This window comes from Arvicanthis niloticus, chromosome 14 (assembly GCF_011762505.2).
Source record: "Arvicanthis niloticus isolate mArvNil1 chromosome 14, mArvNil1.pat.X, whole genome shotgun sequence".
Classification (NCBI taxonomy): Eukaryota; Metazoa; Chordata; class Mammalia; order Rodentia; family Muridae; genus Arvicanthis; species Arvicanthis niloticus.
In genome coordinates this window covers 14,876,220-14,896,628 of record NC_047671.1, presented here as the reverse complement: position 1 = coordinate 14,896,628, position 20,409 = coordinate 14,876,220, and the positions used below count along the sequence as shown (strand labels likewise).

General features: G+C 45.2%; 1 protein-coding gene across 8 annotated transcripts in view; it reads left to right on the top strand.

Annotated features, from left to right (window-relative positions):
• Positions 1-20,409, top strand: part of Myo5b (myosin VB) — a 301,927-nt gene that overhangs the window by 201,611 nt on the left and 79,907 nt on the right. For all 8 annotated transcript variants that reach the window (XM_034518119.2, XM_076912462.1, XM_076912461.1 and 5 more), the window contains 4 exons: positions 4,239-4,361; positions 5,329-5,412; positions 17,886-18,041; positions 18,744-18,841. In XM_034518119.2, coding sequence (XP_034374010.1) covers positions 4,239-4,361; positions 5,329-5,412; positions 17,886-18,041; positions 18,744-18,841 — 461 coding nt within the window. The remainder of the gene's footprint in view (positions 1-4,238; positions 4,362-5,328; positions 5,413-17,885; positions 18,042-18,743; positions 18,842-20,409) is intronic.

Sequence of the window (20,409 nt, the reverse complement as noted above, 5' to 3'; positions counted from 1 at the left end):
CTCACAGGCTGGTAGAATGTGGGCAGGGGAGTAGCTTCTGTGAACATGAAGAAAAGTAATATAGGTGCAGGTGTAGTTGCTGTGGTCAAGGACCTTAATCAAATAGAGGATTTCTGGGTCAGCACCCTGCTTCCAGCTGGGAGCAGAGTCTCAGCCCACAGGAGAGATTCTCAGAGGGAAACTTGGTCTGCCCTTGGTGGGAGCTGTCACTCTAAATCAAATCCACAGGGCTTGGCAAAGTGAGGGTGAATCAATGCAAGAGATCTAACATCCCTGGGTGGGGGAAGTGGAGAACCGGGCACGGCTCGATCAGGCAGCGTTCTGCTGATTACATGGGTATTCGCTGAGGTGGTGTCAAGCCCCAAGTAGCAGCGCTGTGTAGTCAGGTGTGCAAGAAGCAACCACTCCCTAGAAAACTATAGGACCACAGAGTCCTGGGCCCACTGGGCTCTGTGACACTGAGGGGACAGAAGTATTCTACAGGGCTGGACATAATGGCACATTCCTTTAATCGCAACATTCAGGAGACAGTCAGTTCAAGACTGACCTGTTCCATGTAGATTTTTAGGTCAACCAGAGCTACCTTGTCTCATCACAAAAAAAAAAAAAAAAAGAAAGAAAAGAAAAATACAAAACAAAAGACAAAACAAACAACAACAACAAAAACAAAACAAAACAAAAAAAAAACTCAGAGAAATAGGAAGAGAAGGTCACAGTTCTAGTCATAGTACTTCTTCGGGACAGGGACCTGAGGATGTTTTGATATAAGGATGACTTATGAGTTTATGGTGGATACGTGGGAGGGTACAGAGGTATAGGGTAGAACAGGATGGCATGTAAGTAACCAAGAAAGCCATCATTGTGCAGTGCCCAGAGGGACAGGAACAAAAGCAGGGTTGAATAAACGGTCACAGAGCCCTCAGCTGTCACCTCTGGTCTGTTGTCCTATTGGCGGCAGGCTTTAGCCCCAGGTGATGTCCCAAGCAAGGACAATGTTTGTGGTGAAATAATCCTTACTCAAGGACTTTAGACAGAGGTTTCCATTCCCCCACAGTCTCCTTTAAAAAAAAAAAATACTGCTTTATCTTAATCGCAAGGAGTAAAGGGTTTTAGGTGCTTCGTTGAGGTGTAACGCACACAGTGTGAGCATTTGAAGCATACAGTGTTTTCTGCAAGCTTCGTTGAGACGTAACATGCACAGTGTGAGCATTCGAAGTATAGAGCTCAGTGTTTTTCAGTGTGTTCACTGCAGACATCACTTCCGGAGCATCCTCCCTGCTCTGCGAGGAATGGATGGGCACCTCTGCCTGTCACCTCACCTGTGACAGGCCAGAGGGTTTAAGACTCTGAAGGATGTAACTAGACCGAAGCTCTTGGACCAGTGTTCTCCACAATGCATCAAGAGGGGTGTAAGGAACCCTGCATGTAGCCATGCATGGATTCCTTTTAAAGTATTTAACCCCCTGTGCACTCTAGAGCTAAAGATAGCTATAATCCCAGGCTGTGCTCAAATACAAGATTTTCTCCACCCCCCCCCCCCATTGCCTGATTAAAATTTATATATGTGAAAATGTTTTTGGAGAAAACTGTCTTTTCACCTGATCCTGTGTTCACAGTTGCCTTAGACACTGTTGTCAGGCCAAAAAGCAGAGTATTAAAGAACACAGGTCCCAGAGCCAGCCTTCAAAAGGCAGAGTATTGAAGAACACAGGTCCCAGAGCCAGCCTTCAAAAGGCAGAGTATTAAAGAACACAGGTCCCAGAGCCAGCCTTCCTTGACTTGGACCCCAGGCCTGCTACTTCCAAGCTCTGTGTCTTATCTAACCTCTCGGCCTCGATTCCTTATCTCTGGGATGCATGTAAACATAATACCCGGCTCATGGGGCGACACAGAGAGTGAGCTGATGCGGTGAAAATGTGTTTTAACCATGGCTGTTATAAGCACTGTGGCCATGGGCCGTGGCTGTGATGAGAATCCTCACTGGGAATCCCAGCCGGCTGATCTCAGTTGGGGTGGGATGAGGAGTGACGGGAGAGATGGATCTTAGTCAGAAAACATGTATATACGTGACTCTGATCAGTAGTGTCCTCTGATTGTTCCTGCCCATCTAAATTAGTGACTGCACAGGATCATAGGATTTTCTCATTGAAGTCCAAGCTCATTGTCAAGGGTTGCTAGCAGACTTCAGCATTTGCTTAGAAGAGCTTCTCTTTGTAGTTCTGTCTGACCCAGTTGGGTCAGTCCCTGGAGGTCCTCCTTGCTCTCAGACTCTGGCTGCCTGGTCCTGACAAGCCCTGCTATGCTGACTCCTCCTTCACCCACACCTGGTAGTTCTAAAACAGAACTCTCGGAGACGAGTCTAAAAGAGTATATATAGAAAGTGCTGAATTAAATATATTTTATTGTCTGTCCAACACAATTAATAGCCTCCTTCAAGAAAGAGGGTTTCTTTCTTTGAATCCTATACCACATGGCCCAGGGGATTCAGTGCTAGTTAGGCCAAATTGAATCATGAGAAAAAAAAAATCAGTTTGCTTACAAAGGTTCTAAGAAGTTTGTTCCTACATCTGTAAGCATTTTCCTTCTCGGAGCATATCTTATTTACTGAGTAAAGCCCTTTTTACATGGACGCAGCAAGGGTCACTTCCAATCTCGCCTGATCTGAGTGTGAAGTCATGAAGGAGAGTCAATGAGCTATGGAAACAGAACTGTCAGGGGATGTCTCCCTCGATAAGTCACTGTCATCACTGGCCATTTCAACAGCAAAAGCAATGAGTGTGTTATATTTTTATTCCCACCACACTGTTACCCTCTCTCATTCCCCGTTCAATCTCCGAAACTCTTCTTCCAACAAGCCCCCTCCTACTTCAGTGCCTTTGGGTATGAGTGTGTATGTGTGTGTGTGTCGGGGGGTGCTATTTTACTGGAACATGGGCTGTTTAGCAGTGGCTACACCACTGAACAAAATGGGTCTCTCCACCCTCATACCTATTAACTGTTTGTCAACTCCAGTGAGAGGTGGAGTCTTATGAGTCCCTCCCCGATTCATGATAAAGGGCCCAATCAACAGCTCTCAGTGAGGGGTGGAGTCTTTTGAGTCCCTCCCCGATTCATGATAAAGGGCCCAATCAACAGCTCTCAATGAGGGGTGGCATCTTTTGAGTCCCTCCCCCATACATGATAATGGGTCCACTGTTGTGCTAGTCAGCACAGCTTCAGTGAGTTCGAGGCTGCGGTGCCATGTCACACCAATCGCTCTTTCATGGCACACTTCCAAGAGTTCTGGCACCTATATTATGTCCACCCTCTCCTCCAGGATGTTTCCTGTGTGTGCACACCCCTAGCCCCATGTTTGTGTGTGTCATGGATGTCTTTCTTATGTCTGGGCACTGCACTGTCATGTAGTCCCCACTACCACCTATTGCAAAGAGAAACTTCTCTGATGAAGGCCGGGAGCAGCAGTAGCCTCAGAACACAGTCAACAGCCTGTGCTATAGCTTCAATGAAGCAGGTTGCTTGCTTCCTTTGGAAGCCATCAAAAGAGGCTGCCCTGAGAATTTGTCACATAGTGTGACCTCTAAATCTAGATCTACAGTTCAGGGACAGGGAACAGACAAAGCATCACCCACTGTGTGGCCAAAGAACAATTCTCAGTCCTTCCAGGGGTGGAAGAAGAGCTGAGACAGTCCTTTGACTATGGATTTATTCTGTGTAGTAACAGTATCTAGAAGCTGATGGTGACTTGTAACCGTATGCCTATGTGTGTATGTTCAGTTGTTAGGAATTCCAAAGAAGAGAGACACAAGACCAGAAGTGGCCAGGAAAGGCTTCAGAAGAAAGGGCAGCATGAGCCAGGGCAATAGTATGGATGAGCTAGGGGAGGGACATAGGTTAGTCATATCATTTTCCTGAGTCAGCAGGAGCAGGTGCTGAAGGGGACAGGAGTGTCTTCAGACAACCCCATAGAGAGGATTCTGCCCTGTGGCCTTGGTGCTCCTCGTCCTCCTTTCCCTGACTTCTGTTTTCTGCTGGCTAGCTTGCTCTTGAGGCTCAGGGCCCTCCCATGGATGCCAGCCCACACACGGATAGTCAGTAACCTTTCATAGCAGGATCTTAAGAGTTCATGGTTGAGTTGTTCTTATCACCATCCAGTTCGAGTCCTGGCTTGAGAGCTGAATCGAGACTCCCACCCTCTGCCAGGATGCTTCACTGCATTGTCCGGTCTTGTGCTTCTCCAGGTCCCCAAAGGAACTGATCAGAACTGGGCCCAGAAACTCTATGAACGACACTCCAGCAGCCAGCACTTCCAGAAACCACGCATGTCCAACACGGCCTTCATTGTCATCCACTTTGCAGACAAGGTAACTGTCCTCTTTGCTGACCTGGGACACACACCTTAGACCCACGGTACATAGAATAAAGGGTTTCCAGGCTAAGGAAGTTGGTTTTGTGAGTTCCAGTAACCTGAAGTTGAAGGTAGACTCTTCTCTGAAAATTTCTTCCCCACCCTGCCCTGGGCCCAACTCTAGTGTACCAGACTGTCACAGACTGGGCCCAAGCAGAGCCTGTACTATTGCAGTTGCCTTTCACATGCACGGCAGGTAGTCATTGAGGGCTGGTCTCCTGGGAAGACAGCAGCCACAGAGCAGAGTCTGCTGTCATTGAGCCTGCGAAGAGGGAGGAATGAAAACTAGGTACTAACACTGGATTCCTCCTGGAGTAGCCCATGCTGATCCTAGTGATGGGCATAGACTCTGAGCCTTTCTGAATGGATTTCTATTTGAATTCTCAGGTGGTAATATACATGTAATTGCATATCCTGATTCAGTGCTTCTGGGCCATGGTGGAGAAAATGCTTTCATGGAGCCCTAAAGAAGCCTTCTCTCATGGGAATTTCCTTTTAGCACAGCATTTTCTTCTGCCAGATGAAGACTCAGTAGCCTCTGCGTAAATCTCTGCGTATCAGATTTGCCTCGATTCCTTATCTCTGGGATGCATGTAAACATAATACCCGGCTCATGGGGCGATACGGAGACTGAGCTGATGCGGTGAAAATGTGTTTTAACCATGGCTGTTATTATAAGCACCGTGGCCATGGGCCGTGGCTGTGATGAGAATCCCCACTGGGAATCCCAGCCGGCTGATCTCAGTTGGGATGGGATGAGGAGTGACGGGAGAGATGGATCTTAGTCAGGAAACATGTATATACATGACCCATGTGCTTTTAGCTCTTTTAGAAAATACTGTAGATGAGATGAAGCTACCTAAGAGGCTGTACTAAGAGCCCCTGAAGCATTGACTATTTTTTTTTCATTGCCATGCCCCTAGGTGGAGTACCTTTCAGATGGTTTTCTAGAGAAAAACAGGGATACGGTATATGAAGAACAGATCAACATCTTGAAGGCCAGCAAGGTAAGCAACCAAAACAAACAAACAAACAAAACAAAACCACTACACTGGGAACGGGACTGGCAAAGTTGGGGGAATACTTGCTTAGTCATGTTAGAATACTTGCACAGGGCTCTGGGTTTAATCCCCAGCATCATAAAAAAGTACATGGGAACTGGGTATGGTCTTGCATGCCAGCTATTCAGTACCCTAGGCATAGAGGCAGGATGATCACTGAAAGTTCGAGGCCAGCCTGATCTATGTAACAAGTTCTAGGGCAGCTGGGGCTAAATGATGAGCCTGAAGACAAATAAATGACACCAACAGATCAGGATGAGGATGCTGTTGTAAGCCCCACTGTAGAGCAAAGGAAGGCGGAGCTGTGGAGTTTGTTGGTTACACTTGGTAGAGGGAAGAAAGCAGGAAGGTGTCTCTCTATTCCTAGAGAGAAAACTAGGAAAGACACCCTAAATGGAAGGATATTGGAGATTACAACCAGGAAGAGGTATAGGTGTAAGTTGTGGTGAAAGGTCCCCTGATGTTTAAGTCACCTCTCTCCTGTCTCCTCCTTGCATAGCTAAGACTATTTGAACATCTCTAAGTCTAGTGTGTGTGTGCTTCATCTCTATTCAGCCATCTATCTGAAGGGCAAAATCTGAATGTGATTGTAAACAGGACTGGTAGGAATAGCTACAATATTTTAGAATTTTAGCATGGCTTACAGGCTGTTGTCCGACTCATCTGCCAATGGCTGTCTCCCAGGAGAAAGTCCAAGGATCCAACACTTGTGTGGTCCATGACGCCGGATGTCTCAGCTGGTCTTCAGTATGTCTCAGAATCTCAGAGACACAGGCTCCAATGCTTGTGAGGAAATGGTCTTGCCATCGAGAGTAGGGAAGCAGGCACAGGGCAACTGCTTCCTTCTTCCATGGCCTTCACACTGGCTGCCACCAGAAGGTGTGGCCCAGATTGAAGGTGGATCTTCCCACCTCAAATGATCCAATCAAGAAAAATCCCTTGAAGGTGGTGTGCCTAGCTGCTTTAGTTTGATTTAATTTCAGATACAGTGGAGTTGACAACCAAGAATAGGTATCATGATAATAAAAGGTGAGATTTCTAGGACATCTGGGTCTATTTTGGAATATTTGTCGTCTCTAAAATTTCATCTGCTCCTTTCTCAGAAATGCAGATAGCATGTCTGTCTGCACCCTCACCAAACACATTTGTTAAGCACTTGCCTGTGAGTCACCACCCCAAACTCGTATTTGCATTCCGAGATGAGCAAAGCTTCATTCTTAGTGTCCCTGGATGAGCTGATACAGATCTGCTCTGAAAATATGAAGGGAACAGACTCTCAGGGAGAGTCTGCAGCTGGGAGAGGCCTAGATAACATGAAGGGACAGGAAATCTGGGGGGAGGAGAACACAGGAGAGGCCAGCGCACCTGTATTTTAGCAGTTGATGCAGACTCAGATGGTGCTGCCAGGCTGGGCCTTTCAGCAGGACCCAGGATGACTCTGCAGGATTTAGGGGCCTTTCTCCCAGACCATGTGGCACCAAACTCACTGCAGGGCCCTGATAACACTGGGGAAATGACAGAATAATTTCCCTTTGTGATAAGCTTTAGAATTGCGAACGGGATAGAGAAAAAATGTAACAGTGGAGAAGGTACAGCCACAGCCTCGACCCACATGTTCAAAGCCACCCCTTTTCCACCAGGAGCCCAACATGGAGTGTAGGGAGGGACTGAGTTAGCGGTGGCCACTGTTGTCATCTCAGAATGGCCTGTCAGGGAACTAACCACAGAGACAAGCAGTTGGTCATAGTCATTCGTACTGTTTTGGAGTTTAATGTCAGATTGATGTCTTAAATCTCAAGTCTGTGGCAGTTTGAAGGAGTTTTCCCATTTCTGACAAAAGTGGGCAAGGGATGTTGGTTCCTGCACCACTCTTTCCTGTGTTGCCTGGGAGTCCGGAGATGACCTTCAGGCGTGCGAGCCTCTGTTGTCTTGATAAATACTTGCTTTACTTAAATTAAATACACTTCAGTTCTGCAGTTTTGATTTTGAGTGTCTTAATTTGAGGAATTCAGGGACGCCATAACCTAAACTCATAAGAAAAACTGTCTGACAAGGCAAGTATTATTATTAGCTGAGCAGTTTTTGCCACTTCATTTTATTTAACAGCCTCATTGAATATGTATATAGAAAAATATATAGACATATATAGATAATCCCTGAAATCTTAGTCTAGCGAAAAAAATTCAGTTAGCGACTACATACAAAATGCAGAAAGATGCCTGTGACTGTGATGTAGGAGAGTGAAGGTCAAGAAGAAGGTTTTATAGAATAGAGTGTGTTGGCCTCAGGGCCAGCAGTTTGCTAGGAAGACCTGCAGAAGTTGGATGTGGTTTACTTAAGGTAACAGTTACTACAGTTATTATTATTATTATTATTATTATTATTATTATTATTATATTAGTTATTCAGTGTAAGAATGCAAAACAAGAAAGGAGGAGAGAGAGGCGAACATAGAGGCAGATGTTCACGCGTCTCCGCCAATCAAAGGTAATTGGCATATCTAGGTTGGGTATTGGGTCACACTTCTAATTGTATGGGCATCTTGTTATTGATCATTACCAAATATATAAAGCCTTTGGGGGGGAAGAATGCAAAACAAGCTCAGCAAAGAAGTACACGGTGGGGGTGCAGTCTGGGAGAAAGCAGGTACAAGCCTCCTATCCTAGATTAAACATACTGGGTTTTTATTAGAAACTTAGCCATAAAAATCAAATATCATGGAGTTATATACAAGCCCCCTCTAGTCCGTGAGCCATCTTCTGATGGATGCTTAGTCTGTGTTACAGCACACTGGCATGTCTTTTTAAGGAATACACATCCCTAGTCTCCTCTGACTTGGCATACATCCCTGTATCAGGGTTATCCTTCCTCATGAGCACACACACGGTTTTCTTTTCTTAAATAACTCTTGGTCATTTGCTATTACTTTACAAATGAAATTGATAACACAACAGTTGTAGAGGTACCAAATTGCAGGACAAAAACTCTGTGCTGTGTTTTTGGAAAGTTGCAGGCTCTCCTGTTTCACCCCATCTCCACTACCACATTTCTACCTTTCTCTTCTGCCAAACCAGTGACCTTGTGGCCTGGTGCCTGGCACATCTGTCATTGTGAATATTTACACTGCCCTGTTTACTAAGCCACTTTCATTTAAAAAATAAATAAATTAAAAACTTTCGCTGTAGCAGCACTCCTTCTGGAACTTAGATTTCAAATGCATGCCAAAAATAGGACAATAAAGACCTAGAAACATTTAAGACCCCAGGACATAAATTTCATAATGTAATGCCTATTCTTAAAGATAATTTTACTCTCTAAACTCAGCTAATTCTCAAATCATGGTGTGAAGCCATAATTTTATCTCAGGTACTTTTATTTTATGAGAAACTAGTGGCTTTTATCCTTTGGGTAGCTTATCTGATAAGAAATTATCAGCTTGTCGAGAGTAATTAAGTGGTGTGAAATGAAGGGCTCCCACCTGCCAGCCATTGGGGTATTTGCAGAATTCACACTGGGGGCAGGGGAGGGGGATAAAGCACTGGTAATGAGAGCGATTAGGGAAGCCTGTTACCCTGTGAAGACTTAGGATGGAGCCCATTGCCTTCTCCGCTATTACAGAGCTATAAATAGGGGAAGGGGGGGGGCATCTTTAAAACAGGGCTTTAACACATTCATTTCTTTTAAACACTAAAGATGGCAAGTTTTTCCTTCCCAACTTTTGCTGCCAGTGAGAAGGAATGTGTTAGCACACTGGGAAGCTTGGAGAGTATCTTAGTTAGGGCTTTACTTCTGGGAACAGACACCATGACCAAGGCAACTCTTATAAAGACATTTAATTGGGACTGGCTTACAGGTTCTGAAGTTCAGTCCATTATCATCAAGGCAGGAGCATGGCAGCATCCAGGCAGGCATGGTGCAGGCAGAGCTGAGAGTTCTACATCTTCATCTGAAGGCTGCTAGAAGACTAGCTTCCAGGCAGCTAGGAGGAGGGTCTTAAAGCTCACCCCCATGGTTACACACTTCCTCCACCAAGACCACACCTACTCCACCACAGCCACACCTACTCTAACAAGACCACACCTCCTCATAGTGCCACTCCTGGGGCCAAGCATATTCAAACCACCACAGGGAGTGATCCTAAAGAGGACAGAACTTTTCCTCCGAAGATGTTCTCTTACCTGCTGTATGTAGGTCAGAGGGTCAACTATTGAGAAATTTTATGTCAGTGTGAATTGGGCAACCTGGGCCACGGATCTAGATGGACACAAGTGTCACAGTCTCTCTACCGCATGTCACCAGAGCAGTGGCCTCAGAAACATTATGGTTCAGAGGGTCTCTGTCCAAAGCCTGGTGCTCTCCAGAGTCCAGGTGCGGGAGAGAAGCAGCTCAGACTGAGCCCCAGTGCTCCCCTCTGAGCAAAGGTTTGTATGGTGGGGTTCTCTGGAGCAGAGCCAGTAAAGGGGGCGGGGGGCAAGAGAGGGAGAGAGGGAGAGACAGAGAGATGTATGTATAAAGAATTTGTGAAATAGTAACAACAGTTCTCATACCCAAGAGGCTGGAAACCTGGTAGATGATCAGGCCTTGAGGCCAGTGCCTCAGCAGTTTGGAAGAGTCCCACAATGGCTGTCTCATACCAAAAAGGCCACTCAGTCCCTACAAGGGCAGGGGCCTCAGCAGCCCCAGTCTGGGGCCACAGCCCTGAAGGGTTCCTGCCACATCCTTGACAGCGATGGACCCTGGCTCCAACATCAGTGAAGGAATCAGCAGCAGCTACAGGATGTATCAGCTCAGTGGCAGGAAGGAGGGCCAAGTGAGCAGAAGGGTGCTGCTCACATTTGGGGTGTACCTGCCCACATTTGAGGGTACATCTGCCCACATTTGAGGTGCACCTGCCCAAATCAGTCAAGGTGGTCAGAACAGCTGAGTTGTTTCCCCACCCAGGTGATTTCAACTTTGTAGCAAGTTGACATTAAAGCCAACCATCACAATTTACTTTTTAAAATTCATTATTTTTAAATGTCAAATTCCATAGTAGTTTATTGAGACAGGGCATTATGGCACACCTGTTCCTTGGTATGGTTAGCGTCCTCTATGTTGGCTCTGGCTGTTGGAAAATGTGCCTGAGAATAAGCAGACTAGAACCCCACTTGGTAAACAATGTGTTCCTTTCCCTTTTCCAAAGCTGGGCTGAAACTCTCTCTCAAGGCCCACTAAATGACCACTTAAAATCCTTTTTACTTAAATGAAGATTTGTTGCCCCTCACCGAAGTGTAATATCAACCTTGTAAAGAACTGGCTGAAAAGGAAGTGCATTTTGTTATGCTTGCAGAGGGTCCTGAGGAAGAGCCACCCTCTGATCAAACTGCTCTACTGTGTCCTTTTTCCATGTCACATGTCTTGTTTGAAAGGAAATCTCCATTGTATTCTTATAAACATCAGTGAATAGGTGTGGTTTCCAAGGAAACAGTGCGCATCCAGCCGTAACTGAAGTTTTCTTAAACTGTCATGCAGCCTTTAAAAGGTGTTTTCCTACTTCTCTTAATCCCTTTGCAAACAGATTTGTCTCGAGTCTTTAAACTCTATATCTAGGCTTGAATAGCAGAAGTTAGAAGAAGCCAGTACCTATGGGGACATTTTACATAAATGGCAAGCAGGATTAGCGATGTGTTTGGCTTGTCTGAAGTGTTACTGTGACTGCTGTGAGTTAGAAGGGAGCGATCTGTGGAAATGCCTGGGAGGACACCCTTTGGTGGCTGCCTTAGGGTGAGCTGAAGGATTTCTGCCCCTGGTCAGCGAGCTTACAAAACAGGCTCTTCAGTCCTAGCAAAGCTGAAGTTTCTTCTTGGCCTTGTCCAACAGTGTGGGTATGTTGTCCTTTGAGTCCCTTGTCAAGTTGTGATTTTTGTTGTAACTTCAAGTTTGCTTCTATTTAGGGAATTCCCAAGTCAAGTTCCTTCCTATCCCAGCCCTCTTGGTGGATGGGTGACTAGAGGTCGTGGTGGGCGTTTCCTGCCTGGCTCTTCCGCTGTGGCCTGCAATCCGGGATTTTGTAATCATACCTCTTAGCCTTTAAGTCTCATGACCAACCTAGGTCTTTCTGTATGACCACTGAGTCACCAAAACAAATCCTGCACACAGGAAACCTGCTGCTCCATCTCCCTAGATGCAGTCTTAATACAGGGACCTGCAATTAAAACACAGCTTAGAAAGCAAAACCCAAATTCTTCAGATGATAAATGGTGCTAGTATAGATTCAAGTATCTCTTAGATAGTTGGCATCTCTTGATAAGCAAAAAGGTCTGAAAGTGTAAAATGCTTATTTTTCAGTCTGATTTCTAAATCTTTCATGATTTAGGTACCTGTCTGATACCTGTTCCCAACCCTGGGACCTAAAAAGGTTTTTGAGTGTGTATGTGGGGGGGGTGGGGGATAGGAGGGGGATAAGGAGAGGCAGTTCCGTCTGTGGACACCAGAATGGCTGTGGTGTAGAGCAAGAGGCAGGACTAAATGAGGAGAAACTAAAGCAGCAGCAGAGGGACTTAGTAAGCAGCGGACAGGGACGGGTTGAGGTGAGATGGTCAGAGTCCAGCCCAGAGATTGATTTAGAGGGATTGTGTCGGGCTTTACCTTACAAACCAAGTAAGGGAAGGAAGGAGGCCACATAACTAAGGACCGCCCAGAGGCTTTCAGTCAGATCCTACTTCTAAGACATCTACAAGGTTAGAGGCTCTTCTGGTCTTGGCTTCATAAGCACCTAGAACAGGTGCAGCAGCTTCTTGGCTACCTCGGAGCTGAGCTGCAGGCAATGATAATTTCTAAAACAGCTCAGGGAGCTGCCACTCTGTGGGTGGTGCATTTTGATGAATAGGCTCTCCAGCTGCCTGGTTTTGGGTCTTTTTTTTTTTTTTTTCATTTACTAGCTCTGTGGTCTTGGTCCCTAAGCCTCAGGTTTCCTCTCTTATAGGATGGGATGCAGTTGGTACTTAGACCACATGGTTCTGGGGCAGCTTGAATGTTTCCAGGCTTGCCCAGTGCAATCTAAGTATGGTTTCCCGCCCATTCTGGTTTTGTTCCCTTATGTTATTGTCTTACTGGGATCTCCTGAGGCTGGTCTGAGTGGGGGGGGGGGGGAGGGGGTAGGAGGGGGATAGGGAGAGGCAGTTCCGTCTGTGGGCACCAGGATGGCTGTGGTGTAGAGCAAGAGGCAGGACTAAATGAGGAGAAACTAAAGCAGCAGCAGATGAAATTTCCAGACCACATGAAAAATATACTGGCAACATCTACCATCCCTCTCCCTTGCTAGTCTTGAGCTGAAATACTCTCCACCACAGTCCTGTGTCCTCTGCTGCAGGCTCCATCGCCCTGGGTTTGTATGAAACTTGCTCTCAATACTGTTTTGAAGGTACTTCAACATGATTTATTTACCACCTTTAGGAGAGTTCTCAATTCTGCAGTTCATCTGATAAACCCAATCTGCACTGTCATGCAGGAAGAGACATGAGAGATCTTCTCCAGCCCTGACAGTAAGAGATCCAGAGGCATGATCAGGAAGCCACTGCAATGCCCTACATGGAGGCCTCAAAGTTTAAACACTGAGCATGCCTACCCCAAGTACTGGCCCCCAGCACAACACCAGTTGGATATCTGGGGTCAGGAAGGATTGGTTTCATTTCTATGGTACCATACAGAATTGAATACCTAGGAAAAGAAACACCACTATGATACTGACATTCCAATGTATTTCTTGGTCAGCTAGGTCCTTTCTCCTAAAAAAAAAAAAAAAAAAAAACCATCATATTTATCATTTGGAGATGCCATACATTGCAAGAATTCACTACAAAGAGGCAGAATTGCCACCTTTTGGCAGCTAAAACTTAGAACCACTATAATTATGTCACCAGAGGACCATGAAAGCCAACTGCTTGACAATACTGTCCTCAGTGTCCTTAGTAGGGACTGGGGTCTCTTTATTTCCTATTTTGTAAATATTTGGTTCAGCATATTTTGGATAAAATTATCCCTTCCAGGCCCTGGGCCAGGATTTGGAGTGTTTTGCTCATGAATTTGATCCTTCTCTAGTGTTCATTGTCACACAGCCATGAAGCAGCCAGAAGACCGTTCTTGAGCTACTCACAAGACAAGGTCTTTGATTTTACATTATTGGTTTATATATTCATTCTTTTTTTTTTTTTTTTTTTTTTTTTGTGATGCTGGTGATCAAACCCAGGCTCTCCCGTATGCTACACAAACTCGATAACTAACCCTGGCCAGATTGGAAAGTGAGTTTAAACTTCCTAGGCCAGCGAACTCTAAAGTTAATTGGCATGTAAACCGCTATGCCAAAAACCTGAAAGTTAAGGTGCTTCTCATGGCTGGTTCTATGAGAAATGAAGGGTATGAGGAAAGAACGAGCAGCCATGTTGATTCCAACACATACACACATACACACACACACACACACACAGAGAGAGAGAGAGAGAGAGAGAGAGAGAGAGAGAGAGAGAGAGAGAGAGAGAGAGAGAGAGAGAATGCAGTTTTGTTGCTTATAACCTAGAGTTGCTGACTGCTATGCAGTATAAAACACTTATATGTGTTTAGAGCACTCTTGACTCTACTCTTGACTCTTGACTTTAAAATGTAAACTTATAATACCTCAGGCTAAAGTAGTTGATTATATCCTTTGTTTTAGTTTAAAATCTTTGGTATAAGAGACAAGCTTTGGGTACTGGTTTTAAACATCAGTTATCACAACCTTGTATTTGTGGGTGGGCACACCTTTGCTGATCCTCTCAGAAGTTTGTGCATATGGCCAGGCCAATGATTGGTGAAAATTAGTACTTTACTCTTTAGAACTTATCACCAGTTCATTACTATGCAGTGAACACCAGAGGTCATCACACTGGATCAGGGAATGCTTGCTGAGCAGCGTATGATTCTCTCAGTATAGTGGATGGTCACCAACTTCCACCCAGTCGTCTTATGTGACTCTGAGTGTGGTTGAGTTGCAAGAAGCCCTCAGGGGATGGGATGGTCAATGACTTGTGTTGTATGCTTCCACCTCAGCATAGTGGCCTATCAGGACTGTTGAGCCGCTTATCACCTGATTCCCACCCCCAAGTTCAGAGAACAGCTCTAGCGTGCCGATTGCTGCTTTATTTGGATGCTGTCCACCTACTCACATTGAGGTATCACATTATGGCTGTATTGTCAGGTGTCTGTGACAACCAGGGGTTGAGATGATACAGGGCCTCTTGCAGATTGTAATGGAAAGTCCAGAGATGTTGTCTAATTCCCACAGGTTTCTAGGACTGTGTTGTGGTTAATATTGATTCTCAACTTGACAGGATCTAGAATTACCAAACAGACAAGCTCTTGGGCATGCTGGCAAGTGATGATCTTGACTAAGTTAGCCTCTGGACGTGCTGGCAGGGGATGCCCAGAGAGATTTGGTTGATTGAGGTGGAGAGACCCATGCTCGTTAGGTTTGGATCCGGGACTGAATAGAAAGGAGAATTCTACCTGAGTAGCAGCATTTGTCACTCTGCCGCTTGACTGTAAATGTAATGTGACCACCTACCTCAAGCCCCTACATCTGACAGTGACTTACCCACCAGGAAGGACTAAGCCCTTAAGCTGTGAGCCAGGAGGAATGTTTCTCTTGCGGAGATGCTGTGTCAGGGTACTTTACCATAGCAACAGGAAGAGAAATGAATGCAGACTCTGCAAACACATACATGTGACGTACTCATGGAGTGTGCTATTGAATTGTCACTTCCTCAACTATTGACGTGACAGCCTGCTTATGTCCTCTAAGTGCCTAGTGAATACTTGCTAGCCTTAGACCTCAGTCCTAGAAGGTCTGGGACAGGCATTGCAGAATGTTATCAGAGCATGAGCTACTGTCACTGCCGTAGGACCTGTAGCCTGATGCTAAGATGCTGCTGTAGGACAGGCCTTCCCCCTTCTCCTAGGTTTCCCTCTTTGAATTCAGGGGATGTTACTAGTGGGAGGACTATTCTCACTGGTGCCCTCTATAATGTTTAATTCAGATTATAATAATCTTAAGGAAGCAAGCTCTGCTTGTACATTCAGGGACCAAGCCTCTAGCATGGGCTCAGCCTTTGCCTAGCAGCCCTGAGAGGGCTTATGCCAGCTACTGTGTTTCATGGGGGTGGGAACAAAGGTCTGGTAGGTCCTTTCCTTATGGATCTCTGTTGACTCATATGGTTAATGATAGATAAAAGATTCCATGCTGCTGTATACAAAAAGAAAAATGACTTCCTTGGTGCATTAGTCAAGTCTTCTTGGCTGAGACAAAACACAGAACAATATAACTGAGGGGAGGAAAACTTTATTTTGGTTCCTGGTTTTGAGGTGTTAGTGTATCATGGTAGAATGAGATTAACTTTTTCCTCCTTCCCTTTTATTCCATCCAGACCCAGCCTAGGGGATGGTGCTGCCTACATTCAGGGGCAGGGGCTCTTCTCCTCTCGGTTAGGCTTAACCATATGTGATGGGTATCTTTGCATACCTAGAAGATGATTTATTAAACTTGAAAGTGTATCCAATTCACATCTACTATCAAGACTGATTATCACTCTAAACATCTGAACTTTTGTTACATCCCTTTGTCATGAGGATATGAATTCTACGAAATAATGGGTTTCATCGTGACCTTTCATACACATGTGCAATGAACTTTGTTTGCTCCAATTACTCAGTTATCCCCTTTCCTCCTTTCCCTTCCTTTCCCTGAACAGCCTCTTCTACTTTTGTATTCTCCTTTCTAGAACCCATGCATGATATGAAATTTGATATATCTACCTGCATTTTCACAGTTTTTGCTGGTTTTGCATGTATAACTGAATAATAAACTTAGGCAATGTCTCAGTGGTAGGCATCTTCCGTGTGGTTACATAGGAAATATCATATCGCCTTTATCTCTGTGTTGGGAGCAGGGAGGACACAGTGGGCTCAGCAAAACCTGTGCTCTAGGCCCATCCCAGGCCAACATGGCTTCTTTGTGCTATAGACTGGGTCCATGGGATGTAGATTAGGAGTGGGTACAGCATGTTGGGAAAGAATACATGGGACTCAGGGCTGGTCCTAAAGAGACAGACTTTAAGACATACAGAGGAATTGAAGGGTGGAATATTTGAGGTAAGATAAGCAAAGGTGGAATAGAAATTCAATGCTTAACACCAGGAAGAGCGGGGAAACCAGCTTAATGGCTGTAGCACATGTATGGAAAGGGATCGGATCAGACATGTTTGCCTGGGGTATCCAGATATGGTAGGGGAGGACACTCATGCATGTACGTGGGGTCTAAAGGAGGAGAGTGCAGAATGGATCAGAGGGACCTGGAGTCTGAGGCACACACTCTCCTTTAGTCTTTTTTCTATTGAAATTCAGTGTGCCAAGGTTGACCAAGGTGCCATCCAGACTCATTTTCCTCTGCACTGTCAGGGGCGTATCGGAGACCTCATAGTGCTAGTCCAGCACTGATTTGCTCAGGGAATGAGGACAGATGTGTCCTCATCAGACTGAGAGTCTTGATAGACAAACTCTCCATGTCATTAGCACCCTGTTACACTAACACAGAGACCACTAACAGAGTCCTTATATCAATCTTGGATACTAGTGCAGTCTTACCCCACTGTAGTAATGGAAAACCCAGGACTCAAGGGAGTCAAATAACCTTACAAGATCCCAAGTACGTGTTAGAAAGTAATCAGCTGTAGATGTAGTTGTGTGACTGACTGTCTCTGCCTCCTAGTACACCCCAAGGAACTGAAACCATGTCTGCCTTTGTAGATGAATACTTAATAACCCTGCTGGAGAAAGCAACTTTTTCTAACCCTTTTAAACACTGGGATATCACTCACCCCACACCATAATGCCCACCCTTTGAAGTGTTAAACTTGTAGTTTTTAGTGAGCTAACCAAGTTGTGCAACCACGCTACAAGCTCAAGAATATTATCATTCCTCAAAATTGAAAAACCGCACAAATGAACTGACATTACCTTCCCTCCCGGCAGCCATGGGGTGTTCTCTGTTGTCTAGATGCTTCACTTCGGCTAAACAGACTCACATGCTCTATGTTCTTTGATGCGTGGGTTTTACCACTTACTATAGTGTTTTCAGCACTCATCTGTGCTATGTTGTAGCATGTGAGGACTTCATATAAAAATACCCCATCATACCTATATACCACTCTTTATCCATCACATGATGTCACTTGAGTCCTAATTACATTATAGCCTTTATGAATAATGATGCTATGAGCATGAGAACGCAAGGTTTTGTGTAGATGTGTCTTTTCATTTCTCAGAAATATTCTGTTTTGGAAGAATATTAACAACACTAAACTCTAAGAGATATTGACCCTTTACACCTTTCTTGCTGTGATTCTGTCTAGTTCCCACTAGTGGCTGATTTGTTCCACGATGACAAGGACTCTGTTCCTGCCACCAACACAGCAAAGAGTCGATCATCTTCAAAGATCAACATTCGCTCTTCCAGACCCCTCATGAAGGTCCCCAACAAGGAGCACAAGAAATCCGTGGGCTACCAGGTCAGTCCTAGTCCCAGGCCTGTGGCATGTGCAGCAGGGCTGGCTTGGAGGGGACCTACAAAAAAACAGGGTTAAATCCAGAACCCCAGTAAAGGTGTTAGGATGGTGTGGGGGGAGGAGGGTTAAAAAAGCCCAGGGAACATCTAACTAAAGCTCTTGGTTTCCAGTATGTCTCCAAGGAGAAGGATCTGGTAGTCCCACCTGCTTTAATTCCTGTGGATTTGCTGATTTGGGACATTTTATACAAACCTCATCGGTTCTGGGATGTTTAGTTGCAGGCATTACATACAACTGTGTTCCCCACTCCCCACATTGGAGAATATCAGCTAGCACACAGCAGGTAGCTCTCTCATCTCTTAGCACTCAAGGTTCATCTCATTGAGTCTCCTAACAATGGGGGTTAGGCACACTATAGAGTAGCCTTTCCCTGTTTACTTAGAAGAGCCCTACTGTTTTATTCATAGGAAGTGAGGGCTCTAGGGCTGTCAGCTAGAATCTAACACACACACACACACACACACACACACACACCGTCACTGAATGAATGTCTTTCTTTCTCCGTCTTTCTGAATTAACCATAGTAATAATAATGATTTCTAATGTTACCGTAACAAGCTAAGTAGTCACCAGTGTGTTAGGGGTTCTTCACTGTGCATTCAACAGAATAGTAAAAATAACTAAGGTCTGGCTCTCCCCCTGCAGTTCCGCACTTCCCTAAACCTGCTTATGGAGACCCTGAATGCCACAACGCCACACTATGTTCGATGCATCAAGCCCAATGATGAAAAGCTTCCCTTCCAGTAAGTGCCAGCTGGGTGGAGCCACACCAGCCTCCTGAATCAGCAGAAACGGGGAGGGCTCGAACTGCTGGGCTCTGCAGTCATATACCGACCTGTCAGCCACTTCCAAAGTGGGCTGTGTGAACACAGCCTTCTCTAAGCACACTGCTTGCTTACTCACATTCTTTCCTCCACTCTTCTGAGGCATATAATCCTCTGCACTGCATCTCCTGATGCGTGCCTAGAGCTAAGGATGAGACAGAGGCTGGAGTAGGAACGGGAGGAGGGATGTAGCAAATCAGTAGTTTATGTCAACATATACAGTTATAAATATGAGTAGTCATATGTGCATATATACGTGTGGAGGCTAAAAAATCAGCCTTGAGTGTCATTCCTCAGGTACCACCTACACTGTCTTTTAAGGTAGAGTCTTTCAGCTGGTGTGGGGCTTGTAAAATTGTAAGTAACAAAGAGAGTGAAGGATTAGCTTGGAACCAACTAACTCTGATTCTGGACTACATTTGGGCTCTCTCATGGTCTCGGGCTCTCTCTGCATACACAACACATGTATTTATGCACATACAACTATGCATATTTATCACTGTATATGTTGATATAAACTACTGATTTGCTACACCTCTCCTCCCATTCTTACTTCTAGCCTCTGTCTCATCCTTAGTACTATTCACATGTGGGTCAGGTAGCATTTTTGTTATAGAAGATTGTCATGTACATTATAGTATAGTTAGAAGCATCACTGGCCTCTATTTGTCACATGCTAATAACATCTCCATCATTGTGACAACCCACATTTTTAAGTGTTCCCTAGGGGGCAGAATAGTCCCATAAAGAGCCCTTGTCCTATATATTTTTTTATAGCACTTCTCATATAAAAGTATTTTCTCTTTACCTTTAGTCAAGAAACATCTGTCTTATTTCTTCTTTATTAGATGCATGGCTGTGATAGATGAGACAGAATTAAGCTATGCCACCACCCTCCGGTCCTGCTTACCGAGCTGTATGTCACATATAAATGACACTGCCACAGAAGTGACCATCAACAGTTCTATGGAAATATTATGGGCACAGTAATGTCACGGTGTCTCAGTTAGTAAAAGCATATGTCCCAAGCCAGACGGTCTGTGGTCAGTCCCTGGGGCCCCACTAAGTAGAACAAGAGAATTCACTTGGGAAAACACTGTGAAGACAGAAAAGCAAGAAAGTGATGAAGTGACCCTCTCTCCCCGGGAGGAAGTGGCAGGGAGAGTGTCAATCTGGTCTTCCTTGGCAGAGGTGAGCTTGCTGACTGATTGGTCTCGGGGTCTTTCACTGGCAGTAGAGATGCTGTGGAGCCTGAGGAAGCTCAGCAGCACGCAGGGATGATAGAGTGGTGAGTGAAGCCACTGGAGAAGCAGAGCCAGGTGCTGCAGCCATGGGCTCCTCCCTCTGCAGCCAGACAGCTCCAGGCTGCACTGTTGGGAACAGGAAAGTGTAAATCTGGCTTTCAGTAGCTTAAACCTATACCTGGTTAGGTTTTTAAATATCCAGTTATGTGTTGTCTTTCACATCTAAGTGAGGCCCATGGAGTC